The sequence below is a fragment of the Rhinatrema bivittatum genome, chromosome 9 (genome assembly GCF_901001135.1).
Source record: "Rhinatrema bivittatum chromosome 9, aRhiBiv1.1, whole genome shotgun sequence".
In the NCBI taxonomy this organism is placed as follows: domain Eukaryota; kingdom Metazoa; phylum Chordata; class Amphibia; order Gymnophiona; family Rhinatrematidae; genus Rhinatrema; species Rhinatrema bivittatum.
The window spans coordinates 230,655,786-230,673,255 of NC_042623.1; the positions used below are offsets into that span (position 1 = coordinate 230,655,786).

Sequence of the window (17,470 nt, forward strand, 5' to 3'; positions counted from 1 at the left end):
GAATGAAAGTCTCAAACAACATCTGAAACAAAAATGAACCAAACATAACTTTTTTTGGCTGCACACTCCTATAATAATATCACCTTCACTCAGATTGGGAAGATTTAACTTATAAAAAAGTTAAGAGAGTGGCAAATAGAAATAACTTGCTTCCAAAATCTGAGGTTCTACATTATTTAGACTTTCAAAATTGTAAAATTGCTTCTAATTTTTTGTTGTACATGTAACACAGTTCTTGCTAACATGAGTTTAGAATTTAATCCAAGCACAGTTTTTGCAGAAGCAATGACTCTTTTCCTAAAAATTACAGAATCGGCAAAACCGATGTCCATCACTGACCTCACAATCTCCCCAAAAAAAGATCTGCATACAACCAAAAAACCACACAAGACGATGTCAGCAGAATATCTCTTTTCTGAAGGAATTTTTTTTTTGTTCAAGACTGTGCCACAACCCTCAGGCAGGGCTGGATTTAAGGTTATGGCATCCATAGGCAGAAGACTGGGGGTGGGCGTGGAGTTTTTCCTCCTGAAATAAAACAGCAGGTGCTACATTCTGAAGGTGCCCCAGAATGTAGCACCCTAGGTACATGCTCATGTTGCCTATGCCTAAATCTAGTCTTGATCTCAGGATCAGAGAGAAGTCAGCTGTTAGGATTCATAGGTTAGTGGGCCCTTGGCCTGAGGTGAGAGATGGTACCGCCCAAGGGGAGGAGCCTCACTGAGCCTCACTGTTGGGAGGCGAGGTCTGCAGCAATAGGTGACACAGCCCAGAGAGTACAGAGAGAGCAGGAGACTGGGGTGTGGATACGATTGCCAGAATAGGTCCTCCTAGTGGTGAAGTGGTGAGCAGGCCCCGAGGAGCGGGGAATGCAAGCAGAGTATGGAGGAATGCTGAGAGAGCGACCCCCAAGGGGCGGAGTCACAGAGAGAGAGTCAGCACGGAAGGAATGACGTAGGCTTACCCGAGGAGCAGGGAAGCCCAGGGATCTCTGGCAATGCAAGAGGGCATTACCCCGAGGAGTGGGGAAGTGCGGTACAGTCTCTGAGATAAAGCAGGACACTAACCCAAAGAGCGGGGAGCGAAGCGTAGTCACAGAATACACAAGGTGCTGCCCCGAGGAGCGGGGAAGCACGACACAGTCACAAGGTACAGAACGCGCTACCCTGAGGAGTGGGGGGCTCAGTCACGTGAAAGGCAATGGCCCGCGGAGCGGGGTACACCTCCGTTGGGTCTCCATGAAGCAGAGTCGTAAGGCAAAGGTCCGCAGAGCGGGGTACACCAATGTTGAGTCTCCATGAGTACAGTAGTTCTGGGAACAACCCCGAGGAGCGGGGGAGCTGGCAGACAGCGCCTGAGGCGCAGGGCCCTCCAAGGAGCAGATAAGCCAGAGACAGGAGCAGGGCCCCCGAGGAGCGGGTACCTGAGAGTGTCTCACGCCAGGAGGAGCAGGAACCAGGAACCAGCGTCCATAGAGAGATCAGCAGGATTCAGCAAGGAAGGAACTCGTTGCCAAGTCAATTAGAGCCAGGCCCTGATGGTGCTTAAGAGTCCAGGGCTAGTGAAGTCATCAAGAGGAGATGCCCCTGAGGTTCCCGCCCTGGTGTCCGTAAAGGAGGGCTATGGAGCACGCGCGCATGCCTAGGAAGGCCTGGGAGAGACATGGCGGTCGGCAGCGTCCTCGCTGCTCTGGAGAGTCCTGGAACGAAGGAGCCATGTACATTGGAAGCGGCTAGCCACAGCCGCGAGTCTCCCCAAAGGAGAGAGGGTAGCAGCATACAAGATGAGTAATAGCGGTCGCAGCCATCTACGACCAACGGTCATAACAGTATCCCCTCTCTTAAGCCCCCCAGGGGTTTGGGTTTTCTAGGATGTGTGGCATGGAACTGCCTGATTAGATCCTTGTCAAGGATGTTGGCCGCAGGCTCCCAGCTGTTTTCTTCAGGCCCAAAGCCCTCCCACGAGAGGAGATATTCCCACCTCTTTCCACGCTTTCTGACGTCCAAGACATCTTGCACTTGATAGGTAATGTCCGCCTCTGATGACAGAGGTTGGGGCTCAGGTGGTCTTTTTGAGAAGTCGGATAGTACCAGAGGTTTTTGTAGCGAGATATGGAAAGCATTGTGGATTTTAAGAGATGAAGGCAGTCAGAGACTGTAGCTAACTGGGCCTAGCCGGCGAAGTAGGGAAAAAGCCCAATGTATCTGGGGGCGAAGCTGGCCGAAGGCAGTTTAAGACAAATAAAGTGAGTACTGAGCCACACTTTGTCTCCTGGGTTAAATTGCGGAACTTCTCGATGATGGGCATCGTAGACCATTTTGGATCTTTGGGCGGCTTGCTGAAGGAGTTGTTTCATGTTGTCCCAGAAACTATGCAACTCCTGCGCCGCTGGGGATAGCACTGAAAGTGAGAGCGGGAGAGGAGGCAGCGGCTGGCATCCGTAGACCACCTGGAAGGGTGATAACCCGGTAGATGCGGACTGGTGGGAATTCAGAGCAAACTCTGCCCATGGCAGAAGGTTGGACCAATCATTCTGCCGTGAATTTACATAGGCTCAAAGGAACTGTTTTAAGGTCCTTTTTGTTCTTTCCCTTCTGACCATTGGATTGGGGATGGTAAGCTGAAGTGAGATCCAATGTGATGTCAAACTTTTTGCAGAGGGATTTCCAAAACCGGGTGGGGAATTGTACTCCCCGATCAGAGAGAATATGTCTAGGGAGGAATATATGGTGGATGAACAGATTCACTAGCTCCAGAGCCGAGGGAAGACCAGGTAGTGCCACAAAGTGAGCCATTTTCGAAAATCGGTCCACTGTGACCCAAATCGCATTATTGCCACTTGAAGAAGGAAGATCCACAATGAAATCTGTGGCTATGAGTTTCCACAGCTTGCTGGGCACTGGAAGTGGTTGCAGGAGACCCCAAGGATGACCCACCGGAGGCTTATGATGAGCGTATGAGGGGCAAGACTCAACATAAGCTTGTGTGTCCTTCTTCATGGTGGGCCACCAATAGAACCGTTGGGAGAGTGGAAAGGGTTCTAGACTGTCCTGGGTGGCCTGCTGTTAAGGAGTCGTGAGCCAAGCGGAGTATCTTTTGTCAGAGTTGTCGGGGGAACAACCATTTTCCTAGGCGGCACAGTGAATGTGGCAAAAAGGAGGACTTTAGCTGGATCAATAATGTGCCGTGGAACATCGGGGACATCTTCAGTGACAAAGGACCGGGAGAGTGCATTGGCACAGCAGTTTTTATTGGCTGGACGGTATCGTAACGGGAAATTAAATAGAGTAAAAAAAAGGGCCCAATGGGCCGTCGATGATTTAGGCGTTGAGCACGGTGCAAATACTCGAGGTTCTTGTGGTCGGTATATAGTGTAATCTGATGCTGCATCCCCTCGAGGCAGGGATGCCACTCCTCAAAAGCCAGTTTAATTGCTAGAAACTCATTATCCCCGACTGCATAATTATGTTTCGCTGGAGAAAAGTGTTTAGAGAAGAATGAGCAAGGGTGTAAGGTATTGGTGGCCAAATACTGGCTGAGTACTCCTCCTACGCCAACATCAGAGGCATCGACTTCGACGATGAAGGGTCGTCGGGGGTCTGGATGGTGAAGGCATGGCTCCTGAAGGAAGGCGGTCTTGAAGTCCTGGGAGGCGGTCATGGCCTCAGGTGACCACTGAGACGGATTGGCCCCCTTGCGAGTCATGGCCGTGAGTGGGGCGGTCAGCATAGAATAGTGATGAATAAATGATCTGTAGTAATTGGTGAAACCAAGAAATCTCCGCAGGGCCTTGAGGCCTATGGGTTGAGGCCAATCGCAGATACTTTTGGATTTTTGTGGATCCATCCAAAAGCCTTGGCTAGAGACCACATAGCCCAGGAAGGGAACAGACTCCTGTTCAAAAGAGCACTTCTCCAGCTTGGCATACAACTGGTTGTCCCGCAAATGCTGAAGAACACTGCAGACGTCCCGATGATGGCTCTGAAGGTCTTGAGAAAAAAAACAAGATGTCATCCAGGTATACTACGACACATCGGTAGAGCATATCTCTGAAGACCTCGTTCATCATATTCTGAAAAACCGCTGGACGTTACAGAGGCCGAACGGCTTCACCAGGTATCCAAAGTGGCCATCACGCGTGTTAAATGCAGTTTTCCATTCATCGCCCTGGTGGATTCGGACCAAGTTGTAGGCCCCTCTAAGATCTAATTTGGTGAAGATTTTAGCACCCTGAAGTCTGTCAAAGAGTTCCAAAATTATTATTTATTTATTTATTGTTTTTGTTATACCGAGTTTCATGATAGGCATCACATCAACCCGGTTTACAAATAACAAGGAGTGTAAAGCATAACGTAACGTAAAAAACAATATTTTCAATAAGAACCTTGAACTTTAAATACAGTGAATCAGAAAAAGGGAGAGGGAAAGTTACAAAAAACAAGGAAAATAAACTTGGGATGGAAGGGGAGAAATTGAACAGCACAATATTTACATTTCAGCCTATTGATACATTAGAATAGCAAGTGAAAAAATAAGACTATGAAACGGTACATAGGTAATCAAATGAATAAATATGACAGTTGTGAATGGTAATAGTATGATAAATTAAATTAAATTAAATTAAATTAAAGGTAAAGGGTAGCGATCCTTCAGCGTGATCTTGTTTAAGCCACGGTAGTTGGTGCACGGCCGGAGAGAGCAGTCTTTCTTCCCCACGAAGAAAAAAGCCCACTCCAGCGGGAGACTTGGAGGGCCGGATGAAGCCCTTGACTAAATTTTCACAATAATATTCCGACATGGCTTGCGTTTCAGTCAAGGACAATGGGTAAATCCTACCCCAAGGAGGTGCCGTGTTGGGCAGCAAATTTATTGCATAGTCAAAGGAGCGTTGTGGGGGTAGGGTGTCCGCAGCCTTTTTGTAGAAGACGTCCGTGTATGAGGAATACAGCGGTGGAAAGCCCGGAAAAGAAGAAGTGGTTAGGCAAGGCACAGGTGATACAGCCTCCAAGCATGTCGTGGCAAGAGCTTCCCCATCGAGATAGTTAGAAACATAGAAACATAGAAAATGACGGCAGAAGAAGACCAATCGGCCCATCCAGTCTGCCCAGCAAGCTTCACACTTCTTTTTTCTCATACTTATCTGTTTCTCTTGGCTCTTAGTAACCTTAGGTTCTATTTCCCTTTCACCCCCACCATTAATGTAGAGAGCAGTGAAGAAGCTGCTTCCAAGTGAAATATTAAGTTTGATTAGTTGGTTAAGCGGCAGCATAGCTCTCTGCCATTGAAGCAGAGATATGCGTGAAGTATTAGTTTTTCTTCTCCCCTGCCGTTGTAGCAGAGAGCTATGCTGGATATGCATTGAAAGTGAAGTATGCCTTGAAGGTCACATTAACTATCATCTAATATTGAAATGCCTAATTGGTAATTGAATAAGCCTAATAATTGGTAATACCTATAGCCCATGAACCCATCACTGTTTTTTTGTTGTTTTTTTTCTTTTTTTAATTTGGAGATGGCAGCCCTCCATCCTTCCGCTCCGTGAAGGTGGAACACCAACCACTGGCATCCCGCTCCGTGAATGCCTCTGTGGCTACCGCCGCTCCGTGCAGTGTTTTGCTGCCTCCTCTTTATACGCTTCCTCTAGACCTGATGGATCCACAGTGTTTATCCCACGCCCCTTTGAAGTCCTTCGCAGTTTTGGACTTCACCACTTCCTCCAGAAGGGCATTCCAGGCATCCACCACTCTCACAGTGGTGAGACTGTGAGAGTGGTATCACTCTCACAGTTTGACTGGGTCACAGTTGTAATGTGACCCAGTCAAACCGCGGGGTATGCAGCTTTAACCACGGCAGTCCCAGAACCACGGGGTGTACTGCTTTATCCAATACAAGAAAAGATATGGTCTCTACATGTAGAGAGCTGGTACAGAACTGGATAGGGGCTGTGGAGTGAGTAACCTCGCCTGGTAGAGGTTCGCCATGAATGGAGGAGAGTAGTAAGGGCACTGGGGAGTGGATGGTGGGAATTTGGAGATGTTCCACAAGTTGCCTCAGAATACAATTCCCACCGGTCCCAGAGTCTACCAAAGCCAGTGTATGAAACTCTTGAGCATCTAGTTTGATGGAAACTGGCAAGGTTAATGGAGGAGAGGGTGAAGTCAGGCCTAGGAGCAGTCCTCCGGCAGAACCTAGGCCTGGGAGTTTCCTGGACAGACGGGGCATGAAGCTATGGCATGTCCGGGTTCGCCACAATACAAGCAGAGACCTGATTGTTGGTGATGGCGTTTTTCTTTCGGAGAAAGCCTACTTCGACCCATCTGCATTGGCTCTTCCACTTCTTTATTCTGAGTAGTGTTGGGCTTGGGAGAGTGCGTACGTCGAATTCGGGGTGAGCTCGGTGCCATCCTTCTGGACACCCTAGCCTCTTGAGAACGTTCTCGAAAGCGGCGATCGATGCGACCGGCAAGGTCTATCAAGGAATCCAGGAAGTTCCCAGGCCGCTAGCTCGTCGTTGACCTGTGGGTTTAGGCCTTCGAGAAAGATAGTACATAGGCAGTCCGAATTCCAGTGAATTTCAGACGAAAGAGTCCTGAACTCAATGACGTAGTCGGTCAAAGACCTGGAGCCTTGTTGGAGATGTAGAAGGGAAGACCCGGATATAGTTCTTCGACAAGGATCGTCAAAGACGGAGCAAGATAAGGCGAGAAAGCCAGGCAGATCTCGAAGAACTGGGTCAGCTCACTCCCAGAGTGGTGATGCCCAGGCCATGGCCTTACCGTCCAGGAGTGACAGGATGTAAGTCGTCTTGGTGATCACATCTGGAAGTATGCTGGTTGTAAGCAAAAGTGCATATTACACTGATTCAGGAAACCCCTGCACAAAAGAGGGTCTCCTGAGAAACATGGGTGTGCCAGCAAAGGCACAGTAGGCTGGAAGATCGGCGTATGTGTAGCAGGATTAGGTTTGGCAAATGTCGAGGCGGAGTCCAATCGAGTACTCAGGTTATCTATGGCTACTGCCAGAGTCTCCAAGAATTTTTGTTGTTCAGAAATTTGTTGTGCCAGGCCAGGAATGGCCTGGAGAGCAGAGACCTCTGCCGGGTCCATGGACTTGGCAATCTGTTAGGATTCGTAGGTTAGTGGGCCCTTGACCCGAGGTGAGAGATGGTACCGCCCATGGGGAAGAGCCCCACTGAGCCTCACTGTTGGGAGGCGAGGTCTGCAGCAATAGGTGACACAGCCCAGAGAGTACAGAGAGAGCAGGAGACTGGGGTGTGGATATGATTTCCAGAATAGGTCCTCCAAGTGGTGAAGTGTTGAGCAGGCCCCGAGGAGCGGGGAATGCAAGCAGAGTACGGAGAGTAACCCCAAGGGAAGGAGCCACAGAGAGAGTCAGCACGGAAGGAATGACATAGGCTTACCCGAAGAGCGGGGAAGCCCAGGGGTCTGGCAATGCAAGAGGACACTACCCCGAGGAGTGGGGAAGTGTGGTACAGTCTCTGAGATAAAGCAGGACGCTGCCCTGAGGAGCATGGAGTGAGGCGTAGTCACAGTATACACAAGGCGCTGCCCCAAGGAGCGGGAAAGCATGACACAGTCACAAGGTACACAACGCACTACCCCGAGGAGCGGGGGGCATGGCTCAGTCACAAGCGAAAGGCAATGGCCCGCAGGGCAGGGTACACCTCAGTTGGGTCTCCACGAAGCAGAGTCGTAAGGCAAAGGTCCGCAGAGCGGGGTACACCACGCTGAGTCTCCACAAGGTAGAGTAGAACGGCAATGGCCCACAGAGCGGAGTACACCAATGTTGAGTCTCCACGAGAAGAGTAGTTCCGGGAGCAACCCCGAGGAGAGGGGGAGCTGGTAGACAGCGTCTGAGGCACAGGGCCCTCCGAGGAGCGGATAGCCAGAGACAGGAGCAGGGTCCCCGAGGAGCGGGTACCCGAGAGTGTCTCACGCCAGGAGGAACAGGAACCAGGAACCAGTGTCCCTAGAGAGATCAGCAGGATTCAGCAAGGAAGGAACTAGTTGCCAAGTCGATTAGAGCCAGGCCCTGATGGTGCTTAAGAGTCCATGGCTAGTGATGTCATCAAGAGGAGACGCCCCTGAGGTTCCCGCCCTGGCGTCCTTAAAGGAGGGCCGTGTAGTGCGCGCATGTGCCTAGGAAGGCCCGGGAAAGACATGGCGGTTGGCAGCGTCTTTGCTGCCCTGGAGAGTCCTGGAACGGAGCCATGTGCATTGGAAGTGGCTAGCCACAGCCACGAGTCTCCCCAAAGGAGAGAGGGTTGCAGCACACAAGGTGAGTAATAGTAGTTGCAGTCGTCTGCAACCGACGGTCATAACACCAGCCTTTTTGCATGTATAGTGCTATGGAGTTGCACTAAACTCTTCTTGCCCATTGTCTCTTTCTAGAAACTTCCACATAAGTAGCTTTCCTTGTAGTATTCTGATTCCATCCTCTCTGACACCCATCATACGAATACATCACAGAAGAGGGCTTAACTGCTAGCTGGCTGGCATTACACTAAAAATGCATTACAAGTATATTTATTCTAATTTGAGGAAGGTAGAATAGTTAAAAATTATATTACATTATTCCAACATGGATGACACAAGAAAGGGCAACATCTTCAACTGAAGGTGTCTGTGTAGTTGGTCCGGTCGCTTTACCACACAGGAAATATTGGCACCAAATTCTGCTAGCATAAAACTGTTGGGCATTAGCTCAGATTGTCTTTACATTTAATTACAACATTGATTAGACTTCCACAAGAGTACATAGCGCTATATTTGCCAATAAGAAGGTAATCTTTTATTGGAATGCTCTGTTATCCACTGTTTAAGATTACTGAGTACTCTGGCTCCCTTCCTGGTGACATGCCACCCAACTACAGAGCCTGCTGGGACCTGTGCGCCCCCTGAGCTGCCTAAAGAGCAATTGGTTGCACAGTGCCCAAAAAAAATGTGTCAATGGGAAGACAACACAAGCTTTTATTAAGAGATTTTCTCTCCTTGGGGTAATAGTCACTATATTTTAGCATTGCTATTGCACTCACTTTATGAGCTGGTTAGGTTAAGCCATTCAAAAAAAAAAAATAATAAGAAGAAGAAGAAGAACATAAGAACTTGCCATACTCGGTCAGACCAAGAGTCCATCAAGCCCAGCATCCTGTTTCCAACAGTGGCCAATCCAGGCATAAGAACCTGGCAAGTACCCAAAAACTAAGTCTATTCCATGTTATTGTTGCTAGTAATAGCAGTGGTTATTATCTAAGTCAACTTAATTAATAGCAGGTAATGGACTTCTTCTCCAAGATCTTCTCCAATCCTTTTTTAAACACAGCTATACTAACTGCACTAACCACATCTTCTGGCAACAAATTCCAGAGTTTAATTGTGCATTGAGTGAAAAAGAATTTTCTCCGATTAGTTTTAAATGTGCCACATGCTAACTTCATGGAGTGCCCCCTAGTTTTTCTATTATCCAGAAGAGTAAAAAACCGATTCACATCTACCCATTCTAGACCTCTCATGATTTTAAACACCACTATCATATCCCCCCTCAGCCATCTCTTCTCCAAGCTGAAAGTCCGAACCTCTTTAGTCTTTCCTCATAGGGGAGCTGTTCCATTCCCCTTATCATTTTGGTAGCCCTTCTCTGTATCTTCTCCATCTCAATTATATCTTTTTTGAGATGTGGCGACCAGAATTGTACACAGTATTCAAGGTGCGGTCTCACCATGGAGCAATACAGAGGCATTATGACATTTTCCGTTTTATTCACCATTCCCTTTCTAATAATTCCCAACACTGTTTGCTTTTTTGACTGCTGCAGCACACTGAACTGACGATTTCAATGTGTTATTCACTATGACGCCTAGATCTCTTTCTTGGGTAGTAGCACCTAAAATGGAACCTAACATTGTGTAACTATAGCATGGGTTATTTTTCCCAATATGCATCACCTTGCACTTGTCCACATTAAATTTCATCTGCCATTTTGATGCTCAATTTTCCAGGCTCACAAGGTCTTCCTGCAATTTATCACAATCTGCTTGTGATTTAACTACTCTGAACAATTTTGTATCATCTGCAAATTTGATTACCTCACTCGTCGTATTTCTTTCCAGATCATTTATAAATATATTGAAAAGTAAGGATCCCATTACAGATCCCTGAGGCACTCCACTGACCACACCCTTCCACTGAGAAAATTGTCAATTTAATCCTACTCTCTGTTTCCTGTCTTTTAGCCAGTTTGTAATCCACGAAAGGACATCGCCACCTATCCCATGACTTTTTATTTTTCCTAGAAGCCTCTCATGAGGAACTTTGTCAAATGCCTTCTGAAAATCCAAGTATACTGCATCTACCGGTTCACCTTTATCCACATGTTTATTAACTCCTTCAAAAAAGTGAAGCAGATTTGTGAGGCAAGACTTGCCTTGGGTAAAGCCATGCTGACTTTGTTCCATTAAACCATGTCTTTCTATATGTTCTGTGATTTTGATGTTTAGAACACTTTCCACTATTTTTCCTGGCACTGAAGTCAGGCTAACCGGTCTGTAGTTTCCTGGATCGCTCCTGGAGCCCTTTTTAAATATGGGGGGTTACATTAGCTATCCTCCAGTCATCAGGTACAATGGATGATTTTAATGACAGGTTACAAATTTTTACTAATAGGTCTGAAATTTCATTTTTTTAGTTCCTTCAGAACTCTGGGGTATATAGCATCTGGTCCAGGTGATTTACTACTCTTAAGTTTGTCAATCAGGTCTACCATATCTTCTAGGTTCACCGTGATTTGGTTCAGTCCATCTGAATCATTACCCATGAAAACCTTCTCCAGTACGGGTACCTCCCCAACATCCACTTTAGTAAACACTGAAGAAAAGAAATCATGTAATCTTTCCGCGATGGCCTTATCTTCTCTAAGTGCCCCTTTAGCCCCGCAATCATCTAATGGTCCAACTGATTCCCTCACAGGCTTTCTGCTTTGGATATATTTTAAAAAGTTTTTACTGTGAGTTTTTGCCTCTACGGCCAACTTCTTTTCAAATTCTCTCTTAGCCTGTCTTATCAATGTCTTACATTTAACTTGCCAACGTTTATGCATTATCCTATTTTCTTCTGTTGGATCCTTCTTCCAATTTTTGAATGAAGACCTTTTGGCTAAAATAGCTTCTTTCACCTCCCCTTTTAACCATGACGGTAATTGTTTTGCTTTCTTTCCACCTTTCTTAATGTGTGGAATACATCTGAATTGTGCTTCTAGGATGGTATTTTTTAACAATGACCACGTCTCTTGCACACTTTTTACTTTTGTAGCTGCTCCTTTCAGTTTTTTTCTAACTATTTTTCTCATTTTATCAAAGTTTCCCTTTTGAAAGTTTAGCACGAGAGCCATGGATTTGCTTACTGTCCCCCTTCCAGTCATTAAATCAAATTTGATCATATTATGATCACTATTGCCAAGCGGCCCCACCACTGTTACCTCTCTCACCAAATCCTGTTCTCCACTGAGAATTAGATCTAAAATTGCTCCCTCTCTCGTCAGTTCCTGAACCAATTGCTCCATAAAGCTATCATTTATTCCATCCAGGAACTTTGTCTCTGTAGTGTGTCCTGATGATACATTTACCCAGTCAATATTGGGGTAATTATTACTGCACTACCAATTTGGTTAGCTTCCCTAATTTCTCTTAGCATTTCACTGTCAGTCTCACCATCTTGACCAGGTGGACGGTAGTATACTCCTATCACTATAGTCTTCTCCGACACACAAGGGATTTCTACCCATAAAGATTCAATTGTGCATTTAGTCTCATGCAGGATGTTTATCCTTTTGGACTTTATGCCATCCCGGACATAAAGCACCACACCCCCTCCCGGGTGCTCCTCTCTGCCATTGCGATATAATTTGTACCCCGGTATAGCACTGTCCCATTGGTTGTCCTCCTTCCACCATGTCTCTGAGATGCCAATTAAGTCTATGTCATCATTCACTGCTATACATTCTAATTCTCCCATCTTACTTCTTAGACTTCTTGCATTAGCACACTAACATTTCAAAGTTTGTTTTTTGTTTGTATTTTCATTCTGCTTTTTAATTGATAGGGAGAAGTTAGAATTTTTTTAGCTCAGGTGAGTTTTTAGTTACAGGCACTTGGACTACTTTTCTTATTATTGGAACCTCACTGTCGGAATGCCCTAATTCTAATGCATCATTAGTATCCTTTGAAAATACCTCTCTCTGAACCATGCACTGCTGAGTGACTGTCGGCTTTCCCCTTTGTTCTAGTTTAAAAGCTGCTCTATCTCCTTTTTAAAGGTTAGCACCAGCAGTCTGGTTCCATCCTGGTTAAGGTGGAGCCCATCCCTTCAGAAGAGACTCCCCCCTTCCCCAAAAGGTTCCCCAGTTCCTAACAAAACTGAATCCCTCTTTCTTGCACCATCGTCTCATCCACACATTGAGACTCTGAAGCTCTGCCTGCCTCTGGGGACCTGCGCATGGAACAGGGAGCATTTCAGAGAATGCTACCCTGGAGGTTCTGGATTTAAGCTTTCTACCTAAGAGCCTACATTTGGCTTCCAGAACCTCCCTCCCACATTTTCCTACGTCGTTGTTGCCTACATGTACCAACGACGACAATCCTATCTAGGTGACGCGTGAGGACCGCCACCTTCGCACCAGGTAGGCATGTTACCAGGCGATCCTCACGCCCACCAGCCACCCAGCTGTCTACATTCCTAATAATCGAATCACCAACTATGACGGCCGACCTAACCCTTCCCTCCTGGGCAGTAGGCCTTGGAGAGATATCCTCGGTACGAAAGGACAGTGCAGGACCTGGAGAGCAGGTCCTTGCTACGGGATCCTTTCCTGCTACACCAGGTTGATGCTCTCCAATCATGAGAGCTTCTTCCTCCAAGGCAGCACATCCATAGCAGAAAGTTACCTCCCTCCTTCTCTTCATTATTGGCCTTGATGCATTACAATACTACTTCTCAGTTTTGCTCTGAGGAGATACATCCTCTTGCCTATTTTGGTCTGTAGGTCTTAGAAACTCAGGCTAAGGTGATAAAGTTACAAATGCACTCCTCAGCATTTCTATACACCACAGGTTTTCCAGAGAGCCAGGCACAGTTCATAGGGACAGATTGCAAAGGGTTTTCCCACACCAGCAATCCAGGCTTTGGTAGAATAAGAGAATATCAAATATTTGTCTCTAAGATTGGAAGAAGGCTAATCAGCTCTGCCACCCAGTGATCTCAAGGAACAGAATATATTACTAATGATGTTAGTTGAAAAGACTCATTATACAGAGCCTTCAAAGCAGACTTCTCAACCTGCCATGGTGCAAAGGAAATATTGGACATGTCCTTCAAAAGTGTAAGAGTAAGGACCCTCAACAAGGGCAATGAAATACAAATATTGCAGAAATTATGTGGTGCTTATTCCTATTATGGGAGGAACATTAACTATAGCATTGCAGTCATCACCAAGCACATCCATCACCAGTGTTTTTTAGTCATGCTGCAAGGAAGGGAGAGCAGTATTTCTGCAGGCTGAATCTATGAGGGGAGATCTTTTGCCACCAAGGCACCATTGCGAAGTTTGCTTTACAGGCAAGAAAGAACTCCAGTATCTGGTAAGAATCCTCTGCCGAAAGAATTCAGATATTAGTTAGCAGGGAGCGTTCCTATGCAGGGCCCTGGAAAAAATACAAAAACGCAGGATATTTGTCTCAAATCCTCTGGCACAACTACGAGGATGCCTCTAGACCTGCCACTTGCAAAATTTCTTGTTTTCAGGCTGGAAATACTCCACTTTGCTTCCTCATAGTGGGGATTCTCCCTCTACCCAATAGACTATTCAGCTTCCAAGAGGATAGGAGACAAGGCTCATACACACAAGATAAAGCTGCCAAAAAGAAATATTCAGAAAACCCCAGCAAAAAACAAAAAAAGAGAGAGAAAAATTCAAGAGAATGCCAAAGAATAAAGCATAGGGAAGCCTGAAAATGAGGAATTTTTAATTTTGTTGTAGGCACACTTTTCAAGGGTCCTGCTCAGGAGTTTAAGTTCTTCAGCGTCAGGCAATAAAAACGGCAGGAATACACAGGCTGCAATGACTGAGCTCCTGCAACGCTCCATGGACAGACATGGAGCTCCACAAGGACTGCCAATTAGTGAGCTTCTACATATACCATGGAGCACTGCTCATCGGTGATTTTCTGCAGTCCTCCATGGACAGCAATGGAGCTCGGACTGCCAATAGTAGCCTGCCTGATTCTGACCATGTCACTGGCCTGCCTTCTTCCTGTGCATAAGACATGGGCCAGAAATAGTAAGCATTCCCCTGCCCCAGGGAAAAAGCCATTAGTACCCATAGTGTCACTGCTAGAGTTCCCACCACAGCGAAACAAGAGAAGAGTAACCACCACCTACCTCAAGTTCAGAGTCTGCGGAAGAGACCTCAGAGGAGCTGGTAGGAGAGACACTGGCCTGTATGAGCTGTACCGGGGGCTCCCTGTGTGACATCTCTCCATCTCCGGGCAGCCTCGTTGTGCACAGTCCTGCCTAAACATGTCAGGAAGCTGCACTTACTACCCAGCGTCTGAGGAGGAACATTGCTCATTATGCATTTAGCAGCCCTTGCAGACTGAAACAAATCAACCCTTTTTAAAAAAATGAATTTCTAAAATAAATAAAGCACATTACAAAACTAAATTTGCTGTTGGTTACATTCTATAGGCCACTTTTTATCATCTTTCCAGCTGGAGTTACAATCCTGATACCCCAAACAAGAAATTAACGAAAGATCACTGAAAAAAAGTCTTTATTCTTCACAGGTTTAGTTCACAGTCTGTCTAAGATTTGCACAAGCATCTACAAAGGATGGGTCCAATTTATTAAGGCTCTTCTCCCATTCTGTGTCTATGCAAAAAATGCTTTGTATATGAGGCCTGATGTTTGATTTTTAAATATTTATAGAACTACTCTAATGCCCCTAACGTTCCTTCCTTTTGCTCTGACCACTGCTTTCTCTCAAATGTTAATGCATAATGGCTTGTGCAATCACAGACCAAAAAACCGTTACAGAGCTGATGATGTCATAGGTTGCAGTAGTGGTCATACACCCAACCAAAGACATCATCAGCCTGCAACAATGTGCTCCTCCTTGGGTGACTGAAATTTGTTGAAACTATTTTATTACTTCTTTCAACATTAAAATATACTAAACAGCCACTTCTGCCACATGAACTGGTCACTAGAAGGGCATTTATAGAAAAAGACTGAATATGCTTCTTTTGGAAGTACAATAATATGCACTTCCACCTCCCCCAATACACAGCACCCCACCCCTACCCCTGCCACCAACCTCTGTGTGCCCAAAGCTCCATCTCAAACCTTGTGCTGATCAGACAGCTTTAAGTTACTGTTGGACAGCTGGAAGTGCCAGTAATAACTTAAAATTGCAGATAGAGATGGATTTGTAGGAAAGTTAATGCACAGCATGAGAATTAAATGCTTTCCAAGGTCCAGTCAACTGGCAATCGCAGCTACATGCAGCCCCACATCATGTCTCAGCTTTAATCTTCCTTCAGGCACTGTCCAATCAGAGCTGGAGGTAACAAAGTTGTCATATGCCCAGAAAGCATGATGTGACCCTCTCCCTTTGAGATATAGATAAATCTCTTTGTATCCCTCAGGCAGGGCCAGTTTTGGAGGGGAGAGCAAGCACGGCAAATTGCCTGGGGCCCCAGCACTATAAAGGGCCCTCTTGGCGAAACTGAGTAATGCCAGTGAAGCAGAACTTCAAGATGTCCAACCCTAATCAGGCCCACGCCTTAGTTTCTGTCCTGGGCCTCAGTGTATCTAATGCCAGCCTTCCCTTCAGAACAACCAGAAACCAGAGCCAGAAACTGGTAACTTTTTGCAAATGTGTTAACCCGTAGCTGAAGATCACATTTTCTGTCACAGGCACTAGCTCTGGAAGAAGTAGCAAAACCAACCCAATAACAAAATTAATTTTTATACATTCTGGGGTAGATTTTAAGAGGCGCGCGAACAGCCTACTTTTGTTTGCGCTCCAGGCGCAAACAAAAGTACGCTGGATTTTAGTAGATACGCGCGTAGTCGCGCGTATCGGCTAAAATCCTGGATCGGCGCGCGCAAGGCTATCGATTTCGTATAGCTTGCGCGCGCCGAGCCGCGCAGCCTACCCCCGTTCCCTCCTAGGCCGCTCCGAAATCGGAGCGGCCTTGGAGGGAACTTTCCTTTGCCCTCCCCTCACCTTCCCCTCCCTTCCCCTACCTAACCCACCCCTTACCTTTGTCGGGGGATTTACGCCTCCCGGAGGGAGACGTAAATCCCCGCGCGCCAGCGGGCCTGCTGCGCGCCGGGCCGCGACCTGGGGGCGGGTACGGAGGGCGCGGCCACGCCCCCCGGGCCGTAGCCACGCCCCGTACCCGCCCCCAAAACGCTGCCGACACGCCCCCGGAACGCCGCGACGACCGGGCCCGCCCCCCGACACGCCCCCGACACGCCCCCCCTCCGAGAACCCCGGGACTTACGCGAGTCCCGGGGCTCTGCGCGCGCCGGGAGGCCTATGTAAAATAGGCTTCCCGGCGCGCAGGGCCCTGCTCGCCTAAATCCGCCCGGTTTTGGGCGGATTTAGGCGAGCAGGGCTCTGAAAATCTACCCCTCTTTGCTTAATCTGGCAGAATCAGAAGGTAAGGGACTTCCAGAGATTACTGTACCATTCTGAAAGAAAACAGAGTGCTAATTTTGCTTTGCTAATGTTCTACAATCAAACTACTTCAACAGATGGTCTGTGCCCTTCTGTGCAAACGGAGCCTAGCTGGACTGCAGTCGGTCCTGCTTAGACTTTGCTTGAGCAGAAGCTGAGGGAGGCCTATTCCAGTGCTCTAAAGTTATTTTACATTGTCCTCTGCTGGTCAATTGGAAGAATGGCATTATAAATTATAATAGGGATTCTTGAGCCCACAAGGCTTTGCTGGGATTTGTGTGCAAGATTTGGAAGGAAAAAGGTTGAAAAAATATTCCTAACATCTTTGGGTAAAGGTCTGGTCCAGCAGCTGGCCACAGTCTGAATAATTCTCTGCCTACCGGTCCTGACTCTGGAAGCACAGAGCAGGCATCACAGCTGGGGCAGGGGACAGCAGCAATGTGTTGGGGAAGACCTCTGTGCAAGGCCAGAGCTGACCAAGAAAGAAAATCAATGACGAAGAGCAGTTCTAAGAGGAAAAACACCCATGAATTATAACTTCTCAGAATATCACTAGCAGCAGTTACCCAATGCTCAGCCTGCCAGATCCATGAGGCATTTTGTACCTGTCAGTACTTCATAAGAGGAGATTTTGCCTTGTATGGACTCAGCACTGTGCATGTGGGGAGGAACTGGAAGGTACCGTATCAGGAGCAGGCAACACTGGTCCTCAAGT

The 17,470-nt window shown here is 47.0% G+C and overlaps 1 protein-coding gene and 1 long non-coding RNA gene across 6 annotated transcripts in view; one reads left to right on the plus strand and one right to left on the minus strand.

Moving 5' to 3' along the window:
- Positions 1 to 17,470, plus strand: part of LOC115098629 — an 87,948-nt gene that overhangs the window by 56,197 nt on the left and 14,281 nt on the right. The window lies entirely within an intron of this gene.
- Positions 1 to 17,470, minus strand: part of TMEM44 (transmembrane protein 44) — a 61,812-nt gene that overhangs the window by 16,759 nt on the left and 27,583 nt on the right. For 2 of the 4 annotated variants that reach the window (XM_029615365.1, XM_029615368.1), the window contains exon 9: positions 14,451 to 14,582. The exons of 1 other annotated variant lie outside the window; for it this stretch is intronic. In XM_029615365.1, coding sequence (XP_029471225.1) covers positions 14,451 to 14,582 — 132 coding nt within the window. Of the gene's footprint in view, positions 1 to 14,450; positions 14,620 to 17,470 lie in introns of all 4 variants that reach the window. One more of the 4 variants, XM_029615367.1, reaches the window with a different exon arrangement.